This window comes from Euleptes europaea, chromosome 18 (assembly GCF_029931775.1).
Source record: "Euleptes europaea isolate rEulEur1 chromosome 18, rEulEur1.hap1, whole genome shotgun sequence".
NCBI lineage: Eukaryota > Metazoa > Chordata > Lepidosauria > Squamata > Sphaerodactylidae > Euleptes > Euleptes europaea.
In genome coordinates, this window is record NC_079329.1 from 20,367,581 (window position 1) to 20,391,372 (window position 23,792).

Sequence of the window (23,792 nt, forward strand, 5' to 3'; positions counted from 1 at the left end):
CCTGGTTGGCACCCTACACCATTCAATACAGCATATTAAGGCTTCCATGAACCATTTATTGACCCAGGCTTTTAACTTAGGGCATCTTTGTTTATTTTTTTTTATGCTCTGTTCCTAGCCTGAGGACTGTTTTATCAATATCATCTTAGACTGCTACATTTTATGTGCTTTTATGCCCCAGCTTGCTTTTATTGGCATGTTTTTTTTTTTTTATTGACTTGGATTGTTTTATTGGTATGATTTGTCTCCATCATTTGCTTGGTTTTGTTTTATTGGTATTAGCAGGCCTGGAGAAGTGGCATACAAATTTTCGAAATCAATTCATATATCAAGGTGCCTCAGCATAATATGAGAGTGGTTCGAATGTTGGACAAGGATTCGAGAGACCTGGGTACAAATCCTCATGCTGCCGTGAAACTCGTCGGGTGAGCTTAGATCCGTCTCATGCTCTCTGCCTCGCCCACCTCACAGGGTTGTCGTGAGGATAAAACACAGGTTTCTTTCTGTGCTCCTTGGGGGAAGGGTAGGAGGAAAAGGTGATGGGTATGGCATGAATGGATTGTGAGGGGTGGGTGAAAAAAGTCTGTGGATGAAGATAAACCTTGATTTCCCCTTCCTGATCTAGGGGATTTGCTAGAAGAGAAAACCGCTAAATCTGTACAAAGAGAATGAATCACTCCTCCTTATATAGAGACCATTTTGGGTGTACCTGTAAACCATTAATGTGCATTCACCAATCCACAGATTGCCGCTGAAAATCAAAACAACACAAGAGGAGGCAATATGACAGGGAGTAATGTCTGTCTTCAGAGTGTAAGCAACTGCCCAAGCCATTTGCAACGACATAAAATATCGGAGGCAGCATGGTGTTACTGAGTGATGCCAGCCTCCAGGTGGGGCCTGGGTATCCCCTGGTATTACAGTTCATCTCCAGACTACAGAGCTCAGTTCCCCTGGAGAACATGTATGCTTTGGAGGGTGGACTCTATGGCACTGCACCCTACTGGGGTCCCTGGCCTCCCCAGGCTCCACCCCCAAATCTCCAGGAATTTCCCAACCTGGAGCTGGCAACCCTACCCCCTCCCCGCCAGTTGCTGGGGGGGGGGGGGGTTTGGCAACCCTAGAAACCTGGCCCAGGAGCCCAGCAAAGCCCCAAGATGGAGTCAGTCTACAGAATCCGAGTAATTCGTACTCCCTTCAATCCCTTCTCCCTTTGGTGGGTTTCATTGGAAGACCTATGAGATGGTGGTAACAACAGAAAGAAATCTTGCTTCACTGCTACCATTGCAATAGTTAATAATAAGTTGGGAATTTCTATGTGGCCTCTCCGTTTTAACCTTCTGAGCGGTGCTTAATGCAATCTTCGTCCGCGACTGTCCTGTAACGGAGTCTATCTGGCTCGGCACCGCAGAGAATTCACAGAACCAGGTCAAAAAAACCGGACCGCTCTCTCCGTTCCCGCAGGAGCTGTAAATACCTCTCCCCTTACAAGGAAGAGACTTTCTCTCTCAGAGAGGGATTCTGTAAAAATAACTCAGGAACGAAGGGAATTATCTGCGGGGGTTGGCGTTATCAGCTGTCCCCCTCAAGACCACCAGCCGGACGCAGCTGGGCCTTGTCAATGACATGGCGATCACGCCTGGCGCGCGCACTCCCCCACCCACACAAATCGACGTACCTGAACCAGCCCGGAGTAACATTGGGGTGCCGGCGGGTAGACGGGCAGGCTGTAGGGGTGCAGAACCACAGCCGGAGGAGACAGCATGGCACATAATCAAGGCCGGGGCCGACCACCCAGTCCCAAAAGGAGTCGCGCACCCCTCTGCCCGAGCAGCTTTTGGCACCAGCTGAGGGAGCGTTGAGTGGCAGATGGGACGGTGCCATTGAAAGACGCCAACAGCTGCTGAGAACACAAGCGCCTGTCACAAGCCGCCTAGGCGAGAGCATCTGCACGGGGATGGGGGCTCACCAGGGGACACATAATGTGCGACAAAGCAAACGTCGAAGTATTCGCACAGAGAAATGTGACGGTTTCCACAGGTTTACTGCCATCCCCTCACCATCGCGCGTGTGGCTGTGTGCCACGCGATTACGTCACTTCTGGAGGTAAACACCAACCTTGCAACCCAAGTACTAATGGCTGGTTCACACATGCATGTCCATCACTTGGTTTCTCATCCCTCTATTACAAGAGCCAGCGTGGTGTAGTGGTTGAGAGCTGTGGTTTGGAGCGGTGGAGTCTGATCTGGAGAACCCCACTCCTCCACATGAGAGACGGAGGTTAATCTGGTGAACTGGATTTGTTTCCCCATTCCTACACACGAAGCCAGCTGGGTGACCTTGGGCAAATTACAGCTCTGTTAGAGCTCTCTCAGCCCCACCTACCTCAGAGTGTGTCTGTTGTGGGGAGGGGAAGGGAAAGTGATTGTAAGCTGGTTTGATACTCCCTTAAGTGGTAGAGAAAGCCGCCATATAAAAACCAACCCTTCTTCTTCTTCTTCGGGGTGGTTTGCCATTGCCTTCCCCAGTCGTCTACACTTTACCCCCAGCAAGCGGGGTACTTGTTTTACCGACCTCGGAAGGATGGAAGGCTGAGTCAACCTTGAACCGGCTACCTGAAACCAACTTCCGTGGGGATCGAACTCAGATCATGAGCAGAGTTTTTGATTGCAGTACTGCAGCTTACCACTCTGCACTATGGGGCTCTTTCTTATTTATTTAGGTATTTTTATTTCCCACTTTTCAGTTTCAATTCAAATGGCTTACCAAAAAAAAAAATTAATTGGAGAGTCAGTGTGGTGTAGTGTTGGACTAGGATCTGAGAGGCCCAGGTTCAAATCCCCACTCTGTGAATGAAGCTTAGTGGGTGACCCTGGCCTAGTCATTTGTTCACTTATCCTGACCTACCGCACAGAGCTGTTTTTGTGAAGATAAAATGAAGGAGAGGAGATCAGTGTTGTAAATGGCTTGCTTAATTGGGGGAAAGGTGGCCTAAAAATGTTTTAAATAAATAAATGAAGGTATAAAACCCAGAAGGAATAAATAATTGAATAAAGAAAGCCCTCAAAGAATACAATGGATGCACTGGGCCAGCTCAGTCAAAGCCACAGGCTGCCAAGCCATGGACTAAGAGCCAAGGGCTAGGAACACTGGTTCTGGCCCTTCAGCTCATGCCAAAAAGCTTGATTCCTTGGCCTCCCCCAGGCTTCAATACCTGGCCTTTCATGCGTGGGTTGATTCCACTGGATATGCTGTTCTCAATGCACAGTATTTGCAGTCGAATTCTCAAATCACTTTGCACAGGGGTCTGAAACTGACCAATACTCGCTGTGAAACTGACCAAATAAGCAGCCACATAGGTAATTTGTGATTATTTCAGCTTACTGGCTAGATGCAAACAAAAAAACTTGGTGGATCAGGCTGAGGTCTGAAACTGACCAGCTTGCTGTGAAACTGACCAATAAGCAGCCTCATAGTATTCCGGGGAGGGTTGAATGAGGGTAAGGCTGCCAGGTCCCTCTTTCCACTGGCAGGAGATTTTGGGGGTGGAAGCTGAGGAGGGCAGGGTTTGGGGAGGGGAGGGACTTCAATGCCATAGAGTCCAATTGCCAAAGCAGCCATTTTCTCCAGGTGAACTGATCTCTATGGGCTGGAGATCAGCTGTAATAGCAGGAGATCTCCAGCTGGTACCTGGAGGTTGGCAACCCTAAATGAGGGGGGAGACAAGTGGGAGGGAGAAGCGAGAACGGGCTTGGGGGGGGGGAACCCCAAACGACAAGTATACACAGGACGAGCTTTCGATTGAAGATCAAGGCAGCCATTAAACTCGGGGTAAAGCAGCGTCTACAAAATGTGGGGGAAACGTGAGGGGAGAGTGAAGCGATTTCTAAAGGTCGGAAAATACATGCATAATGAAAACTAAGCCCCAAAGTACTCAGAGCTTGGCAGAGATGAAAACAGCCCGTGCAATCCGCTGAAGTAGTTGGCATCCCCTCTGCCAGCAACAGGGATGGCAAATGGAGGGCTCTCCAAATAGATCCTCATGAACTCGGGCCCATCCCACTCAGTTCAACCTACCTTACAGGGCTGTTGTGATAAACCGGAGGGTAACTGTACACCAGTCTGCGCTCCTTAAGGGAAAGGCAGGGTGAAATGTACAAGACAGATAGGGCAATTGTTGGATGCTATCATGACAGGGTCACAAGGAACATCAGAAGAAGAAGAAGAGTTGGTTTTTATACGGCGACTTTCTCCACCACTTAAAGGAGACTCAAACCGGCTTAAAATCACCTTCCCTTCCCACAACAGACACCCTGTGAGGTAGGTGGGGCTGAGAGTGTGACTAGCCCAAGGTCACCCAGCTGGCTTCATGTGGAGGTTTCCAGTTCACCAGATTAGCGTCCATCGATCATGTGGAAGAGTGGGAAATCAAACCCGGTCCTCTAGATCAGAGTCCACCTCTCCAAACCACTGCTCTCAATCACTACACCACGCTGGCTCTCAAAACCATCAAAATGGCAAGACATTCCACACATTCCAGGAGCCCTTCCTTACACTCCAATCCTATGCAAAATAGGGCGTGCATGAGCCATTTCGAGGGCCCAAGGGTGACACAACTCTGCCCAGGTTTGGGTTATAAATTTAAACCACACTACAAAGGCAAGGCATGTGCCATAAAGTACGACACAGCAGACATTGCACTGGGGGAAAAAATAATGTATAAAGATTTTTTAAAAGACCTTATAAACTGCACACATCCAGCTTTGTGAGGAAGTCAAATCAATGGGTCTTAAGTACTGCTTTTTTATAGTTGTTCTTGCCTGGCTGAGGTTGCTCATCTCTCTCTGGAGGGATGAAGGAAGAGACGGGCATGAAAATGAAGGGCAATGTTGTACTAGGGTTGCCAGGTGCCTCTTCGCCACTGGCAGGAGGTTTTTGGAGCCTGAGGAGGGTGGGGTTTGGGGAGAGGAGGGACTTCAATGTCATAGAGCCCCACTGCCAAAGTGACCATTTTCTCCAGGTGAACTGATCTCTATCGGCTGGAGGCCAGTTGTAAAAGCAGCAGATCTCCAGCTAGTACCTGGAAGTTGGCAACCCTAGCAAAGGCCCCCTTTGCAAGCCTTGCATACCACTTGGGCAGTACCTTAGGCCCATTTCCTCCAGGAAGCAAAGCAGGAAAAGCTTGTTTGGCTAGTCTTCCTTTTGCCTTGAGGGGCACTTATGTGTACAGCCAGCTTGGCATTGTGGTTAAAGCGTTGGACTAGGATCTGGGAGTGTGTGTGTTAAGTACTGGCAAGTCGCTTCCGACTCATGGCGACCCTATGAATCAGTACCCTTGGCATTTCCAGTTAAAGGCACTAGGCAAGTAGATGATGTGAAAGACCCCTGCCTGAGACGCTGGAGAGCTGCTGCCAGTCTGAGTAGAGAATAGTGACTTTGATGGACCAAGGGTCTGATTCAGTATAAGGCAGCTTCATGTGTGTTCATGTGTTAAGTGCTGTCAAGTTGCTTCTGACTCATGGCGACCCTATGAATCAGTGTCCTCCAAAATATCCTATCTTTAACAGCCTTGATCAGGTCTTGCAAATTGAGGGCCGTGGCTTCCTTGATAAGAGTCCATCCATCTCTTGTTGGGTCTTCCTCTTTTCTGCTGCCTTCAACTTTTCCTAGCATGATTGTCTTTTGCGGTGACTCTTGTCTTCTTATAATGTGACCAAAGTACGACACCCTCGGTTTAGTCATTTCAGCTTCTAGGGTCAGTTCAGGCTTGATTTGATCTATAACCGACTGATTTGTTTTTTTGGCAGTCCAGCGTATCCGTAACGCTCTTTTCCAACTCCACATTTCAAAGGAGGATCTCTGAGACCCGGGTTCAAACCCCTACTGCAGTCCTGAAGCTCTCTGGGGAACCCTGGGCTACTCCCTCTCTCCCTCTCAGCCTCATCTACTTCACATTGTTGTGAGGAAGGAGTTGGTAGAGGGGAGATCGATGCATGCCACCCTGAGCTCCTTGCAGGAAAGGTGGGATTAAAATGTACTGAAGAAATAAAATATGTGACAAGATGGGCAGGAATAGAGAATAAAACTGCTGCTGTCATACTGACTGCCCTTGTACAAATCTAAGGTGAGACCACACTTGGGATACTGTGTACAGTTCTGGTCACCACACCTAAAAAAGGATATGGCAGAGCTTGAGAAGGTGCAGGAAAAGAGCAACCAAAATGATCAGGGGGCTAGAGCAACTGCCCTATGAGGAGCGGTTAAAGCGCTTAGGGCTGTTTAGCTTGGGGAAAAGGGGAGACATGACAGAGGTCTATAAAATTATGGATGGTATGGAGAGAGTGAGCAGGGAGAAGCTTTTCTCCCTCTCTCATAATACTAGAAAGCGGGGTCATCTGCTGAAGCTGGAGGGTGAGAGATTCAAAACAGATAGAAGTATTTCTTCACACAACGCAGTTAAATTGTGGAACTCCCTGCTCCAGGATGTGGTGATGGCTGCCACTCTTACTACTCTGCGCCACGGGGCTCTTTAAAAAATCTTTATACCCAGGCATTCATAGTGTAATCCTGAATAGAGGCATACCCTTCTGAGACCACTGAGTTCAGTGGCCTTGGAGGGTTGTCGTTCTGCTTTGGCAGGCACTGCTAATTACCCGCCTGGTTTCCCCCAGCTCCTTATACCTGCCATGATATCCCCAATCACCACCCCAGCACGACTTTGAGGCAAACCCTCATCCCCCACACTTATAGGGGGTTACCGCATTATGTATTCCCCGCGACGTATTAAGAGTTTGAAAACGTTATAAAAAATACTGTTCGCACTTTCTATGTATTCCGACCGATGTATTAAGAGTTTGAAAATGTTGTAAAAAATACTGTTCGCACTTTGTTTGGCCCCTTTAGCTGTGAAGACATCTTCCAACCATTTTTTAGCCGTAGCATCCAAAAACCCTTTTAAAGCGATGTTTTTTATAACATTTTCAAACTCTTAATACATTGGTGGGAATACATAATGCAGTAACCCCAATAGTCATGTTAATGCTGCCCTACCGACACTTCTCATGAAAGAGACTTAAAGGTAGACCTCCCCCCCACATACAAATTCCACGAGACAATGAGCCACAGAATGCTGGCACACATTTTATTTGGCGTTGCATGTCAGCTATGCGAAGAGCTTCAGGTTTGGTTCTTTTCCAGGAAGGAGGCGTGCAGCAGGGGAGTGCAGGTGGCCAAAAGACACAGAAATCACAGCCCCACTGCCTGGCCGCACCAGAGAAGCCGGGCCCAGCCTCCACGTTTTTTCAGGCCGTTCACAAGATACCCCCTTTCCTATTTCCACGAAGAACTGGTTTTTACACCCCGATGTTCTCTACCTTTTCAGGAGACTCAAACTGGCTTACAATCGCCTTCCCTCCCTCTCCCCACAACAGACACCTTGAGAGGTAGGTGGGTCTGGGAGAGTTCAGAGAGAGCTGTGACTAGCCCAGGGTCACCCAGCTGGCTTTGTGTGGAGTGGGGAATCGAACCCGGTTCTCCAGATTAGAGTCCACCGCTCCTAACCACTACACCAGGCTGGCTCTCATGCTGAGTTCCCTCCTCGTGAGGACTACAATCGTGCTTTACTTATGGGGGATGAAGCACCAGAGCCTCTTGAGTAGTTAACCAATTTATTTTTAACCCTTTGGGGGCTTTTGTACTTAAAAAAAAAACAGCTGCACAACTGATAAAAATTCAACTCACGCAGCTTTGCTCCACAGAGGCTTTGCCTGTTGAATTTCCAATAACCTGACCATTAATGCCCTGCTTAGGATTTGCGGATCTGAGTTCCACCACTTGGAGACAGGGTCAGTAGTCTCCCAATTCCCCGCTCTCCATGACCCATTACCCTTCCACCTTGCGCTCACACCTTATCAGCTGGCTTCTTCCTTCCCCATCCCAGAACAATAAAAACATCTCCTTCTATTCTTTCTCGCGCTCCACTTGTAACTTCTCCACATCTCTTCTCGATCCCATTTTCTCTGCAATCAGCTGGAGAACGTCCCTTTCAAATGCCATGATGTGCCGGGATAATTGGCGAGTTTCTCGAGAACGTGGATCTCGCTCTCCCGTGCCTCCCCCTTTGCCCCTTGACTGTTAAAGCACCCTCCACCATTATAAGCCCAAAGATGTCTGGCCGACTCGTAGGGCTGCAGCATTCCCCTGACTCGTTCAGACCAGCCTCTCTCGAAATCTCCAGATGCGCTTTGAGTGTCGACCCTGAAAGGAGCAGGCAGCAGGTTTAGAAGAGTTGGTTTTTATATGCCGACTTTCTCCACCACTTCAGGAAAAATCAAACCAGCTTACAATCACCTTCCTTTACCCTCCCCACATCAGACACCCTGTGAGGTAGGTGGGGCTGAGAGAGTGTGACCAGCCCAAGGTCACCCAGCTGGCTTCATATGTAAGAGTGGGGAAACAAATCCAGTTCACCAGATTAGCCTCCGCCGCTCATGTGGAGGAGCGGGGAATCAAACCCAGTTCTCCAGATCAGACTCCACTGCTCTGAACCACCGCTCTTAACCAACACACCACGCTGGCTGGGTTTGTTAGGGCAAACAAAGAAAGAAAAGGGAAGTTCTTGCTTAGGCCATGGAACTTCATGCATTAGCAGAAACAGCTGTTCCAAAAGAATCACATAAATATACAGAGAAGAGGTCCGCCGGGGAGGACTAGCTTTCACAGCTAGAAACACAACCTCTGCATTCAGACACACATTGATACAACAGACCGGCACACTCTGGAGATCAACAGGGCTGGGTTATCGCCCCCACGCCCTGCTTACAAACCCCTCCTTGCCCCAGATAGGTCACTCTTGGAAGACCCAGCGTGGCTATTCTTATGGCCTAGCTCACTGTGCCAGCAGAAGACCACCCTCCACCGTTTTGTACCGCAACCTTTATTCCACACTATCCCAGGACAGGCCGAGTCTTTTGAAAGCAAGGGGAAAGCCGGGGAGGGGGCTTATATCCCGGAGGAGAGGGGAGGCAGCTTTCAGGAGGTCAGCTCCGAGACTGGCAGCGTCACGGGGGCGCGCTGCCCCCTCCTCCCCACGCCACATGCAGCCATCGCGAGGAGAGGGATGCGGCAGGTGGCTCCGGGCACAGGCGGGCTTCTTTGGTGCCATGATTCACTTGACGGTGCTTAGCCAGCTCCCGGCTTCTTCTGCCTCATGGGGCACGACCAGTAGCAACTCGCAGGGGCCCTGAGAGAGCACCTCCTGGAGGAATAATCTGTGAGGAAAAAGAAAGAGGATCAAGGAACGGCACCTCTTAAAAGAAGAAGTTTTTTTATAGGCCGACTTTCTCTATCTTTTAAGGAGAATCAAACCAGCTTACAATCTTCTGCCACAGAACTCAAGGTGGCACACTGACCTTGAGTTTACCATCCTGTGTCCCTTACGCATCGCGCTGTCTAGAAACAAACCAAATACGTTTGGAAACCAGAGCCTGGCTCATGACAACCAAATTCTGGTTACGCTGGCATTTCAAATCAGAGTTCAATAGCTTTGCCCAACATATGCTAACCGAATTTGAACGAGCTAGTTAGACAAACTATATCAAAAGCAAAATTAGATCAATTGGAATCCCTTTGGACTCTCTGCTCTGTCTTACAGAGAAATCAGCTTTTGAGCTGATTAAGAACAGACTTTTGACATAGATCTGCAGGAGCTTAGAAGAGCAGCATGCAGTAGATGCTCCCCTATAATTGGGAGCCCTGGCAATACAATCAGTCCTTGGCATATTACCTCACATGCTTAACCAACCCCCAACAGAGAAGGCTTACATGAGTGCTAGATTTAATGCCCTTCCTTCCGCCCTGCTCTATGGAAGATATACAGACAGGGCCTGTCCTTGCGGGGAGGGCGTAATAGAATCAGTTCCTCATGTCCTTCTTAACTGTTCGTTTTATTCTAGGGGTTGTTCTCAATTTATGGACCCGTTATTTGTGGACAGGGAATGGTTACCCACCAAAATTAAGGCATCTTTCATGACCACTCAGGACCCAATAAAAATTGAATTGGTGGCAAGATTTCTACAGTTTGCAATCCAAGAACGTGAGTGCTTGTGTAAGGCTGGCCTAGTACAATAAAAATTTCAAATTGGATGGGAGACCACCAAGGAAAACTGACCTTTAGCAAAGTTGCGGTGCCTTCCAATTGTCCCCTGGGATCACGTTTGGCATTTGTGTCTTGGCTGGCATACGCCAGGATGCGTCCCCCGCTTTCCTACCATCTTTCCTAGCCCATGAAATTGGTTCTCGCCTGTGACCGCAATAACCCAATGCTCTCTGAATTGGTATGTTTTCCATGGAAAGGTAAGGCGTGAATGGTCAGGCTCTCCACATCAGAGTCCACTGCTCCAAACCACCACTTTTAATGACTACACCAAGTTAGAATCTGGGAAACCCAGGTTCGAATCCCAACTCTGCCATGGAAACTTGCTGGGTGACCTCGGGCCAGGCACACATTCTCAGCCCTGACCCTGGCTAGTATTTGGATGGGGGATACCAGGGATACCAGGGCACACCGGGGAGGCGGGCAATGGCAAACTATCCCTGAATGTCTCTTGCCTTGAAAACGCCATTAGTCAGCTGTGACATGATGGCAAAAAAGCAACAACCATCAAATACAATCTTGTGCAGGGATCCATTGACAGATACCCAAAAGAGATTTCCATCTAGACATTAGGAAGAATTTTCTAACAGAGAAGTTCCTAGGTGGAACAGGCTTTCTTGGGAAGTGGTAAACTCTCCTTCCCTGGAGGTTTTAAAGAAGAGGTTGGATGGCCATCTGTCAGCAATGCTGATTCTATGACCTTAAGCAGATGGGGGAGGGGCTGTGGCTCAGTGGTAGAGCCTCTGCTTGGCATGGAAAAGGTCCCAGGTTCAATCCCCAGCATCTCTAGTTAAAGGGACTAGGCAAGTAGGTGATGTGAAAGACCTCTACCTGAGACCCTGGAGAGCCGCTGCTAGTCTGAGTAGACAATACTGACTTTGATGGACCAAGGGTCTGATTCAGTATAAGGCAGCTTCATGGGTTCATGTGATGAGAGGGAGGGCATCTTGGCCATCCTCTGGGGATGGAGTAGGGGTCACTGGGGGTGTGGGTGGAGGTAGTTATGAATTTCCTGCATTGTGCAAGGGGCTGGACTAGATGACCCTAGTGGTCCCTTCCAACTTTATGATTCTAGCCAGCATTTCCCCAAAGCAGGCTTCACCCTTTAGCTCCCTCCATTCCCCTTAATTTATCTCAGGACAGGAGCCGAAAACAGCCATCGCGCCACCAGTACCTGAGCTCAGCTTCCCCTCCGATCGGCATGGGAGCCTTCAGCTTGGAATCCAGGTTGTAGTAGGTGCCGTCCAGCTGGCGCACGGCGATCCAGTGCCGCCGCCTCATGGGGAGAGACAGGAAGCCCAGGGAGACATTGGACGGGACGTTGACGATGAAGCCAAGGACCCCTGCCAGGGACAGCTGCTCCAGGGGCCTGGGACACACAAAGAGACGCCGGGCATCGGGACGGTTCGGGAGAGAGTCCTGCTTCTGGCCCGAAGGCAAAAACCACTCTGCTCAAGCTAAGCAAGTCTCAACCTGGACGGAAGACTCCTTGGAAGCCCCACATCAACCATTCGAGGTAAAAGGTAAAGGTAGTCCCCCTGTGCAAGCACCGGGTCATTACTGACCCATGCGGTGACGTCTTACCCTGACATTTACTAGGCAGACTGTTTACAGGGTGGTTTGTCATCGCCTTCCCCAGTCGTCGACGCTTTACCCCCAGCAAGCTGGGTACTCATTTTACTGACCTCGGAGGGATGGAAGGCTGAGTCCGCCTTGAGCCGGCTACCCGGAAACCGACTTCCGTCGGGATTGAACTCGGGTTGCAAGCAGAGCTTTCAACTGCAGTACTGCAGCTTGCCACTCTGCGCCACAGGACTCCTAAGCCACTCTAAGCCTTCTACATAGGTATGTAGAAGGCTTGGAGTTGTTTAGGAGTCCCGTAGCGCAGAGTGGACTGACCGACTGGATCGTCATTTTAAAAGGTGCCTATCAGTTGCTTGCCCTGACCTGGATGGCCCAGGCTAGCCTGATCTCGTCAGATCTCAGAAGCTAAGCAGCGTCAGCCCTGGTTAGTATTTGGATGGGAGACCACCAAGGAATACCAGGGTTGCTGTGCAGAGGAAGGCACTGGCAAACCACCTCTGTTAGTCTCTTGCCATGAAAACCCCAAAAAGGGGTCGCCATAAGTCGGTTGTGACTTGACGGCCCTTTACACACACACATCAGTTGCTTGCTGTCCCCAAACAAAGGTGCACCAAGGGGATTCTAGATCTGTACATCCTTTTATACTTGTATTTATGTATTTTATATTTTTATATTTGGAATTTCTGCTTTTAATATCGAGGGGATTTCAGTCAGCTGTTGACGATTTTATTCTTTTGTATGTGACTGGCTATGTGCCATAGAAATAAATGACTGACTGATCTGAACATCCATCACAGCAGTTAAAGTGTCAGACTAGGACCTGGTATTAAAACCAAGGTTCGGACCTTCTGAATGTCCATGCCTTCCCAGGTGGTGGGCTCCCCTTCACCTGCAACTCACCTGCGCTTGTCCCACCAGATGGCTACCAGCCCGACGCTCTGCAGGGCCGCCATGATGACGTTGACGTCATAGTTACCCGTGCCCAGAAAGCTGCGGTGGGGATTCCACCTGGCGTCCGGAGCCAGCCTGTTGGAGAAAGAAAAGGAGGGGCTCGCTACATGAGGACGCCAAGGAGCCCTGCCGGGGATAGCTGCTCCAGGGGCCTGTGACACACAGAGAGGCGCTGGGCATAGCTAAGCTGGCATAGCCGCCAGTCAGAGTAGACCATGCAGACCTTGACAGATCAAGGGTCTGACTCACATGAACACATGAAGCTGCCTTATACTGAATCAGACCCTTGGTCCATCCAAGTCAGTATTGTCTTCTCAGACCAGCAGCGGCTCTCCAGGGTCTCAGGCTGAGGTCTTTCACACCACCTACTTGCCTACTGCCTTTAACTGGAGATGCCGGGGACTGAACTCTACCACTGAGCCACGGCCCCTCCGTAGAAGGCAGCTTCATATACGTAGCTCACGACAGCTCTCGGTCTTACACCATAGAGCGCCACCCTTGAAATGCATCAGGAATAATGAAAATAATATACAGGCTTGCTCAAGGTCAGATCCTTCATCTCCCAAGGCCTTTACTGCCTATTCTGCCTGGCAGTGGCTCTTCAGGGCCTTGGTGGGGGGGGGGGGCTCCAAGGCCTGCTAACTGGGATGCTGAGGCTGTGATTAGGAACCTGAGGCCTTCTGCATGTGGGACATAAAAGGTAGCTGGGTGAGCGGGCATGGTGTAGTGGTTAAGAGCGGTGGACTCTGATCTGGAGAACTGGGTTTGATTCCCCACTCCTCCACATGAGTGGCGGACTCTAATCTGGTGAACTGGGTTGGTTTCCCCACTCCTACACATGAAACCTGCTGGGTGATCTTGGACTAGTCACAGTTCTCTTTGAACTCTCTCAGTCCCCCCACCTCACAAGGTGTCTGTTGTGGGGAGAGGGAGGGAAGCTGGTTGTAAGCTGCTCTGAGACCCCTTAAAGATAGAGAAAATCAGCATAACAAAACCCAACTCTCCTTCTTTTCTTCTTGGGCCAGTCAATCTTTCTCAGCCTCACCCATCTCACAGCGAGGTGGTCACAAGGACAAAATGGAAGAGAAGAACAATGTTGTAAGCTGCTTCGGGTCCCCATTTGAGATAAAAGTGTGTGTGTGTGTGTGTGAGGTATAAATAAATAAATGGTATTTCAAATCTGTAAAAATCACATGACATTACATTTGATCCTGGCTCCCTCTCCAAGTTCATTCCTCCAAACCACTCTACGTAAATCATGCTGAAATCACAGGATTGGCACAAGGTCACCCAGAGGCTTAATAATTAGGGAGGGGAATGAGCCACAGGAGAGCAGCTGTGGTTCAGCGGTAGAACAACTGCTTGGCACACAGGATGTCCCAGGTTCAATCCCTGGCTTCTCTAGTTAAAGGGAGCAAACAAGAGGTGATGTGGAAGACCTCCGCCTGAGACCCTGGAGAACCGCTGCCAGTCAGAGTAGACCATGCTACTGATCAAGGGTCTCTCAGAAGAAGGAAGCTTCATATACGTAGCCCACAGTGGCAATCGGTTTTACACCACAGAGCGTCACCCTTGAAACGCATCAGGAATAATAAAAAGAATATCCAGGCGCCTTTGAATGCAGCAGACATCTTCTTCGTTTTCCTCCACCGAGTGAATTAAAGGGTCACCAGATCTTACAAGGCTCCTACTGGATCAGGATCGCATAAGTGAACAATGAACCTACTGATCGGTAGATCATGATGGGTAGCCGTGTCACTAGCAGTAGAAAAAAGGAGTCCAGTAGCACCTTAAAGACTAACAAAATTTCAAGCAGGGTATGAGCTTTCGTGAGCCACAGCTCGATACAGCTAGAATGTGATTCCATCTTTCCTTGGGTAGAGACGAGTGAATTAGACACAGATTCTAGCTGTACCTGAAGAAGTGAGCTGCGGCTCACGGAAGTTCATACCCCACCAGAACTTTTGTTAGTCTTTAAGGTGCTACTCTGGGGAGCCCCGTGGCACAGAGTGGTAAGCTGCAGTACTGCAGTCAAAAGCTCTGCTCACAACCTGAGTTTGATCCCGACGGAAGTCGGTTTCAGGTAGCTGGCTCGAGGTTGACTCAGCCTTCCATCCCTCCAAGGTTGGTAAAATGAGTACCCAGCTTGCTGGGGGTAAAGGGAAGATGACTGGGGAAGGCAATGGCATACCACCCCGTAAAACAAAGTCTGCCTAGTAAACATCAGGATGTGACATCACCCCATGGGTCAGGAATTACCCGGTGCTTGCACAGGGGACCTTTACCTTTAAGATGCTACTGGACTCCTCTTTTCTACTGCTACTGATCGGTAGGGTGGCACAACGCTCACCCAAACAGCTTACTCTGCTCCAGTAAAATGGCTGTCGAACGCCAGATACCATCAGGGCTGTGCTCATTAAAAGCGGGCGTGCCATCCCAATGGCTTTAAACAAATGAATGAAACAGAACCAATGAGTTAATGAGGGCTGAAACAGCTGGAAACAGGAAGGCGCCTATTATGCTGTGGGATCACAAAGCATAAACTTCCTCTTGTGGGCACATCTCACCTAAGACACGTTGGGAGGCGCCCGTCCCAACTGTCCATCATCAAGGGGGCATTTGTATTGGTTGGGAGCCTGAGGTCTTTTTTGCAGGGACGTTTCCCCGAGGTCACCCTGCTTCGGGGTTTCCCTGTGATTATCTGTGCCTTTTCTGCCCTTCAGAGGTCGCCTCGCTCTCCCCGCGCATTTTGCCCGCATTTTCCAGATGGTGTTTTAGCCCGAATCTGGAAAATGTAGGCAAAACGTGCGGGGAGAGCGAGGGGACCTCTGACGGGCACAAAAGGCATGAATAATCAAAGGGAAGCCCCGAAGCAGCCGGCAGTAGGGTTGGCAACCTCCAGGTAATAGCTGGAGATCTCCTGCTATTACAACTGATCTCCAGCCGATAGAGGTCAGTTCGCCTGGATAAAATGGCAGCTTTGGCAATTGGACTCTATGGCCTTGAAGTCCCTCCCCTCCCCAAACCCCACCCTCCTCAGGCTCCACCCCAAAACCTCCCGCCAGTGGTGAAGAGGAACCTGGCAACCCTAGTCGGTAGGGTGACCAAAGGGGAAACGTCCCCGCATAAAAGGCCTGAGAAAGCTCCTGCCCAGCTTCGCGAGATCTGCATCTCTCAAAGAGCAGCAGGTATGAGCTAAGCAGGAAAAGAGGTGCGGTGTTCAGCTGGTGACCTTTAAAAACAACCAGTTTAAGGCAAATGGGCAGGTTCTGTCAAGGCCCATAGTACTATCGACACAACCAAGCCTGTAGATGAGCTGGCAAAAAAAAAAGGGTGTGGAAGTTTGGTTGTGGTGGCAAAGCTGTCTCCTGCCCTGTAGGAACACGCATTTCTCTTTGGCAATGCAACACGTACACTCAATTTGGATTGCCTCACCTTTCCGTTTTTTTCTCTCTCTCTCCAAGCAACAACAAGATAACAGTCAGCCAAGCTTCCAGTCCTCAAGATTGTGGAGACAGATAAAAGTCACAGGAAGCACATGCGTCTTCCAGGTCACCCAAAACCTCCATGGAAACTGCAATGCAGGCAGTCCTGATTCCTCCTCTCTTTTCCTTCCACATACCGAGTCCATAGGGTTGCCAACCTCCAGGTACTAGTTGGAGATCTCCTGCTATTATAACTGATCTCCAGCCAATAGAGGTCAGTTCACCTGGAGAAAATGGCCGCTTTGGCAACTGGACTGTATGGCACTGAAGTCCCTCCCCAAACCCCACCCTCCTCAGGCTCTGCCCCAAAAACCTTCCGCCGATGGCGAAGAGGGACCTGGCAATCCTACGGGTCCAGTAGAAACCAGCCGATGAGAGCAAATTACCTGCAGGTGGGTAATATAATTTGCCCGCCATCGGAACCTGTCTACTTTCACAAGGCAGCCTAGTGTGTACACGGGCCCCCTCGGATGCCAGTTCAAACTGTACCTGCAGCCTCCTTCACCCATCAAATCCCAGAGCGCCTTTCTGCCACCATTCATTTTCCAAGCCTCACGCTCGGCCTAACCTACCTTGCAGAGTTGTCGTGAGGATAAAATGGGGTAGAGGAGCCTGGTGTAAGGAGGGCTATAAACCAAGTACATTATAAAACAAATACATTTTGCACCCTCTGAAAGGATGAGGTTCAAACTACAGCATCTGAATCCAAGTCTCTCGATATAACAGTTGTCCTGTTGGCGTTAACACGATTGCACAGTTGATTTTCAGCCAAGGGGCTAGACCTTCACATCATTTATTTCCTTATTTATTTATGTCATTGATAGTCTGCCCTTCTCACTTGGACTCGAGGCGGATTACACAGAGCGGGTGGATACAATCGACAGGGTGGGGTATTCAATAAACAATACAATAGGATAAGGGTTGTAGAACCAATCCAAAATCTAAAAACGGAACTGAAGCAAAGCATTGGAGAAGGGGAAAATGCATTTCAAGGGGGGGTCACTTGGTGGTGTAAGACTGAAAGCCATTGCGGGCTACATCATACATTAAATTATGCAAAAATTGCATAGCAGGACGCCAGTTTTAGCCAGCTAAACACAGTAGTATTGATCACAATCCTTAACAATCTAAGAAACTTTGTGAATCATTTGCTCTATTTCTTTTGCACTAAACACTGGTGTCACTCATGAAGCAGAGCAGTTTACATAGCTTGAAGGGCCAGGGGGAAGAAGTAGAAGAGTTGGTTTTTATATGGTGACTTTCTCCACCACTTAAGGGAGACTCAAACTGGCTTACAACCACCTTCCCTTCCCCTCCCCACAACAGACACCCTGTGAGGTAGGTGGAGCTGAGAGAGCTCTAAGAGAGCTGTAACTTGCCCAAGGTCACCCAGTGGGCTTCGTGTGTAGGAGTGGGGAAACAAATCCAGTTCACCAGATTAGCCTCCGCCGCTCATGTGGAGGAGTGGGAAATCAAACCCGGCTCTCCAGATCAGAGTCCGCCGCTCCAAAAGTAGAGATGTAAAGGCTCAGAGGGAGAGAGAAAAAAAAACAGAAAAAAACACATCTCCCCCCAAGACTGTTTTCCAATTTTACTGATGGAAAAAAATGGAAAATTTTGGGGAGTATTGAAAAAACCCTGCTACGAACCCCCCCCCCCCTTTCCTGGAATGAGTGAAATGCTAAAGGAGACAAAGACCTTTTCCCCACCAACCTTTCCAGAGGAAAAACTGGTAAACCTGGGAGTAGGCTGAAAATATTGGAAGACAGTCCGTACAAAGAGATACACAAGAGAAACCGAGTACAGGAAGCGCCTGTTCCACACCTCTTGCAGATCTCATCAGCCGCCTCTTGGGTGAAGAGTCGCTCCTGGAGGACGTTGTTGAGGGCATGGACGGCACACAGTTCTAGGCGCTGCCGCTCGTGGTAGAGCCCGGACGCCTCACTTCGCCCTGAGCTCCCCGACATCGTATCCACGCAGGCCCCAAAAGTTCCTCCTCCATGAGGTCACCCCTAGAAAGAAAACCCAAGCATCACACGGTTAGAGAAGGTGGACAAACTGCCATTTGCATCAGAGGGCTGTTTCGGAGACGTGAGACTCGGCGTGGTAGTTAGACTGTCAGATTAGGGAGACCAGAGCTCACTCAACCGCTAAGTGCCCATAAGCAGTCACTCTCTCACCGCCTGATCTACCTCACAGGGTTGTTGTGAAGGTAAAATAACAGAGGAGGGGAGAGAGATGCACACCGCGCTGAGCTCCTTGGAGGAAAGATGGATAACACACAGATGTGGCTGGTCATGTCATCACACGGAACATTCACCGGCCCCTCTCATCTCTGTACCTCCTAGCAATACACACCTCTTCGAATTGCCCATTCTGCTATGGTCTTTTACACATGCCTGTTTCACTCGCCGTCACTCCTCCGATGACTTCGGGTTTTTGTGTTCATTATGCATGCTGCTTCCGCAAAGTTTTAATGTCTAGTTTGGCTCCTAGTCTGATGCTTTAACCACTACCCCAAGTTGACTAAGGTCTTTTATTCAAGGCTGCTTCCCTCGCCGTCACCCCTCCGACAACTTTGGGTCTTTGTGTTGATTATGCATGCCATTTCCCACTGTCAGAGGTCGCCTCGCTCTCCCCCTGCATTTTGCTCGAGTTTTCAGAGACCTGCTTTATCTCGAATTTGAAAACATGGACAACACGCGGGGAAAGGCAGGAGGAGAGCGAGGCGACCTCTAACTGTCGGAAACGGCATGCATAATCAACCCAAAGACCCGAAGTCGTCAGAGGGGTGACCGCGAGGGAAACAGCCATGCATGAAAGGCCAAACTGTCTTCACTTTGGTCCCTTTCGTGGTGGAAAGTGCCGTCAAGTCCCAGCTGACTTACGGCGGCCCCCGTAGGGTTTTCAAGGCAAGAGGCGTTCGGAGGTGGTTTGCCATTGCCTGCCTCCGCGTGAGCCGAGAGAGTCCGGAAAGACCTGTGACTGGCCCAAGGTCACCCAGCAGGTTTCGTGTGGAGACAACAGCCATGCATAAAAGACCTATGCTTTTCCTTCCCCTCTCAGACTCCTTCCTATAGCCATCTCTTTTCTCCCTCATTCTTCTACACCAGGGCTTCTTAAAACTTTTTCTACTTGTGATCCCTTTTCGCTGAGAAATTTTTACGCGACTCCAGGTATATAGCTATATAAAACAGGTATACAAATCAAACGTTTACTGATACTAAAACATAAAGAAATTTATTTTAAAACAATTCTTTGGTATACATATAATTTTACCATTTACTGTTTCCAAATTTTTCGCAATCCCCACATTCAGTTACGCGACCCCAAATGGGGTCGAGACCCCCAGTTTAAGAAGCTTTGTTCTACACCAGTGGCAATCCCCCTAAACGTCCCTTGTCCGTCCAAGCACCTTCTGTGCCCCTTGCCTTCCTTTCCACTTTCTCAAGCCCTCCTGCCCACCGTGCCCCCTCTCTAGGATTTCAGCAGCTCAGCCAATGACAGCGGCCTCCGTTATCACCCACACAAGCCCCCTTCATCATCAATAACAAACTGGCCCTGAACACCTCCTCGGACTTCATCAATCTCCCCTCTTCCCAAATCCAACGTACCCCTCAAATCTGGGCGAGAAGGGGGGACAAGAAGGAGTAACCCAGAATAAAACATTCCACACTGCCACAAACTGGCCAATACAATCTCATTGGAGAAGATTTTTTAAAAAGAGCTATATACTCTTTTTAATCTTCAGTTTGCAAGACCTGAGCAAGGCTGTCAAAGATAGGACATTTTGGAGGACTTTCATTCATAGGGTCGCCATGAGTCGGAAGCAACTTGACGGCACTTCACACACACACACACACACACACACAGGTCACAGAGGGAAGCCGTATTAGTCTAGTAGGTGCCGTTGGTCATCTTTTTTTTTTTTTTTAATTTTGCTGCAAATTTATTCCAGCACACGTTTTCATGAGTCAGGACTGACTTCACGGATCCGGTGAAGGGAGCTCTGAGTCACAAAAGCTTACCCAGGGATCAATTGAGTTAGTCTTTTAAGGTGTCCTCGGACTACTGTTTTACATTGACGGGTGGGATCGAGATCCTCCTTCACGGAAAAGGGACCGACAGTGGCCAAGATTCCAGAACAGCGCATGGCGAATGGGTATGAACCGATGGCCGGAAACCCCCGAAAGCCTTCTGTCCAAAACATTTCCTCCACAACCCCAACTGGTCCCTTTTAAACAAGCAAAGAATGAAAAAGGCCGGAGAAGCACTCAGTGGGGAATGGCTGTTATTTCCCAATCGCTACAATGAAGAAAGTATTACGGGGGGGAGGGGGGAAGGGGATAACTCATTTCACTATTGCTAAACGCACACCTACCTTCCCAAATGAGAAACTCCCCGTCTACCTGTCCAGGTGGTGTTAAGGAGAGCAAGAATCCAACCGAGCCTCAAAAGTCCCAAATAGTGCTTAACTTCTCCCAAACAGACATGTCCAGGACACCAGCTTCGAATTGCCATCAGGGGGGAAGGCTTTCCTGGTGGCAATTCGAAGCTGGTGTCCTGGATATGTCTGTTTGGGAGAAGTTAAGTACTATTTGGGACTTTTGAGGCTCGAGGGTCAGGGAAAGGAGGAGAGGGCGCTCTGTACGCGCTCTAAAGCAAGGCCTCTTAAACTTTTCCCACTTTTCCGCCCAAGAACTGTTTGTGAAACCCCAGGTAGGTGCACCAATCCAACATTTCCTGATAATAAATCATAGAGAAACCTTTCGCCATTGCCAAATTTTGACAAGGGGTCGCGACCCACAGTTGAAGAAGCTTTGCTCTGAAGTACTGCTCCTTTGCTCTAAAGTACTGATGCATAAGTGCTCTTTTTTTTTTTTGCATTTTTGTATTTTTTTAGGTGATCGTTTTCTTCGTGTTTTTTTATAATTTGTTTTTTTTTCTTATTATGAAAGTAATAAAAATTCACAAAATAAATAAATAAAGTACTGCTACTCGCGAGGAGTTGCACCTGCCCTGCCCAGCTCTCTCTTGGCTCTGCATCTCTTCCTCCAACAACCAGCCGAACCACCCGCTCAAGTGCCAGCCTGGGGGGCAACACCCTAAAGCCCTTTCCCGAGTCTTTTTAGGGTGGAGAGGGGCCGAGGAGGAGCAAAACACCCCCCGATCCTTCCCACTGTCCAAACTTACCTTAAAGATGCTGCAACTCCGCACCACCATCCTGTTTCTCCCCCCCGCCAGCAACGGCTGCGATGCCCAGGCTGACAGTGCAGAGGCGGCGGGACTACGATACCCAGGAAACGCTCGGGGCGGCGGCGGGACTACATTTCCCAGCATGCACTGCTGGAAGGCCCGGGTGGGGGGGAAAGAAAAAAAAAAACCAGGGTTGAACTACAACTCCCAGCACCACCACAGGGGAACCGCCGTCTCAGGACCTCAGCGTCTCTCGGGGCTCAGGGAATACTACAGTTCCCGGCATGCCACGGAAAAGAATTCACAGTGGGCAGCCGTGTTAGTCTGTCTGCAGTCGTAGAAAAGAGCAAGAGTCCAGGAGCACCTTAAAGTCGAACAAAAGTCTTTTTTTTTTTTTTGAATTTTTATTTTTTATTTTTGTAATATAAAACAAAATAAACGAATACAATAATAACAAAAAGTAAAAAGAAAATACAAAAGAGTTATCACTTATAAGATTATCAATTATAATTATACAAAGTTCTAAAATTCAACAAAGCAGAAATACCCTTTTGACCCTCCACCCACAAAAGAGCAAGAGTCCAGTAGCACCTTGTGTGTGTGTGTGTAAAGTGCCCTCAAGTCGCAGCCGACTTATGGCGACCCCTTTTTGGGGTTTTTATGGCAAGAGACTAACAGAGGTGGTTTGCCAGTGCCTTCCTCTACACAGCAATCCTGGTATTCCTTGGTGGTCTCCCATCCCAATACTAACCAGGGCTGACCCTGCTTAGCTTCTGAGATCTGACAAGATCAGGCTAGCCTGGGCCATCCAGGTTAAAGATGAACAAAAGTCTTTTTTTTTTGAATTTTTATTTTTTTATTTTTGTAGTATAAAACAAAATAAACAAATACAATAATAACAAAAATAAAAAGAAAATACAAAAGAGTTATCACTTATGAGTATCAATTATAATTATACAAAGTTCTAAAATTCAACAAAGCAAAAATACCCTTTTGACCCTCCACCCACAAAAGAGCAAAAGTCCAGTAGCACCTTAAAGACGAACAAAAGTCTTTTTTTTTTGAATTTTTATTTTTGTAATATAAAACAAAATAAACAAATACAATAATAACAAAAAATAAATAAAAAGAAAATACAAAAGGGTATCAATTATAAGAGTCTCAATTATAATTATACAAAGTTCTAAAATTCAACAAAGCAAAAATACCCTTTTGACCCTCCACCCACCTTAAAAAGGGACCCTTCACCTGACTTCCGCCGAAGTGTCTAAACAGTTTTGAAAATTGTTAATAGTAATAATAGAAAAGTAAGTGAACTTGTTTCTATAACTCACTAACTAAAATAGTAAAATCCATTTTTGCCATTTTATCCCAATATGTGATGGCCTTTGCCCAAGTTTTTTTGAATTCTTCCGTATCATTCTCATGTAAGAATTCTGTTAATTTGGCCATCCTCATATACATCTAACAAAAGTCTTTAAGGTGCTACTGGACTCTTGCTCTTTTCTACTGCCACGGAATAGTTTTTGTTGTTGTTAAATCTTTAAAATGTTCCTGGGCTCTTGTTTAATTCAGGGTGCGCTGTGGGTGGGTGTTGATGCAACACAGGAAAGGAACGGGATGGGGGGGTGGGGGGAGGCAAACCTATAGAATAGCCGGGAATGCCCAGATGGCAAAACAGGTCGCCAGATTTTGTGCCATAGCATAAGTTCGACCCCTAATGCTGGGCAATTGCAATTTGATTAAATCATAATCTGGTCGATTTCAGTCTATTATCAATTATTTGGAAATTTTAACAAGAAATGTTTGTGGTTGAACTGCTTTAATTTTTTTTACCTTTTCTATAAATGACACATGTGTTTTACTGGCTTAAAAAAGGTAAAGGTCCCCGGTGCAAGCACCGGGTCATTCCTGACCCATGGGGTGACGTCACATCCTGACGTTTCCAAGGCAGACTTTGTTTACGGGGTGTTTTGCCAGTGCCTTCCCCAGTCATCTTTCCCTTTACCCCCAGCAAGCTGGGTACTCATTTGACCGACCTCGGAAGGATGGAAGGCTGAGTCGACCTTGAGCCGGCTACCTGAAACCGACTTCCGTCGGGATCGAACTCAGGTCGTGAGCAGAGCTTTTGACTGCAGTACTGCAGCTTAACACTCTGCGCCACGGGGCTCCTTTTACTGGCTTAATGCTGTATTAATAATAAATCTGAAATTTATAGAATAGCATTTTTCTTTGGGTGAAGCCATAGAAATAGAACTTGCTCTTCCCCTCCCCTCCCTTATTTTTTTCAATGCTATTTACTGTTTTGTGCTTCTGTTTTGTACTTTTTTTAGCTATGTGTAGGACAAAGCAGGAGCCCCATGGTGCAGAGTGGTAAGCTGCAGTACTGCAGTCAAAAGCTCTGCTCACGACCTGAGTTTGAT

General features: G+C 48.4%; 2 protein-coding genes across 2 annotated transcripts in view; both read right to left on the reverse strand.

Annotated features, from left to right (window-relative positions):
* Nucleotides 1-1,812, reverse strand: part of LOC130490984 (RNA binding protein fox-1 homolog 1-like) — a 39,045-nt gene extending 37,233 nt beyond the window's left edge. Inside the window, exon 1 of the mRNA XM_056864809.1 lies at nt 1,679-1,812. Within this exon, the coding sequence (XP_056720787.1) occupies nt 1,679-1,765 (87 nt within the window). The 5' untranslated portion in view covers nt 1,766-1,812. The remainder of the gene's footprint in view (nt 1-1,678) is intronic.
* A 7,322-nt stretch (nt 1,813-9,134) lies between these two features.
* On the reverse strand, nt 9,135-21,386 carry JOSD2 (Josephin domain containing 2). The gene is made up of 5 exons (XM_056864815.1): nt 21,367-21,386; nt 17,998-18,185; nt 12,638-12,763; nt 11,328-11,522; nt 9,135-9,269 (listed from the first exon to the last, which is right to left on the reverse strand). The coding sequence occupies exons 2-5, from the start codon at nt 18,138-18,140 to the stop codon at nt 9,167-9,169; spliced, it is 567 nt and encodes a 188-aa protein (XP_056720793.1). The 5' UTR covers nt 18,141-18,185; nt 21,367-21,386; the 3' UTR covers nt 9,135-9,166.
* Nucleotides 21,387-23,792: the final 2,406 nt, after the last annotated feature.

What these genes read in the sequence shown, in the direction of transcription:
- JOSD2 (XM_056864815.1), bottom strand. Translation starts at nt 18,140, where the DNA reads ATGTCGGGGAGCTCAGGGCGAAGTGAGGCGTCCGGGCTCTACCACGAG. An exon ending in ATCTGGTGGGACAAGCGCAG is followed by an intron (nt 11,523 to 12,637) that starts GTGAGTTGCAGG and finishes TGTGTGTCCCAG; the next exon opens with GCCCCTGGAGCAGCTGTCCC. An exon ending in GGAGGGGAAGCTGAGCTCAG is followed by an intron (nt 9,270 to 11,327) that starts GTACTGGTGGCG and finishes TTTTCCTCACAG; the next exon opens with ATTATTCCTCCAGGAGGTGC.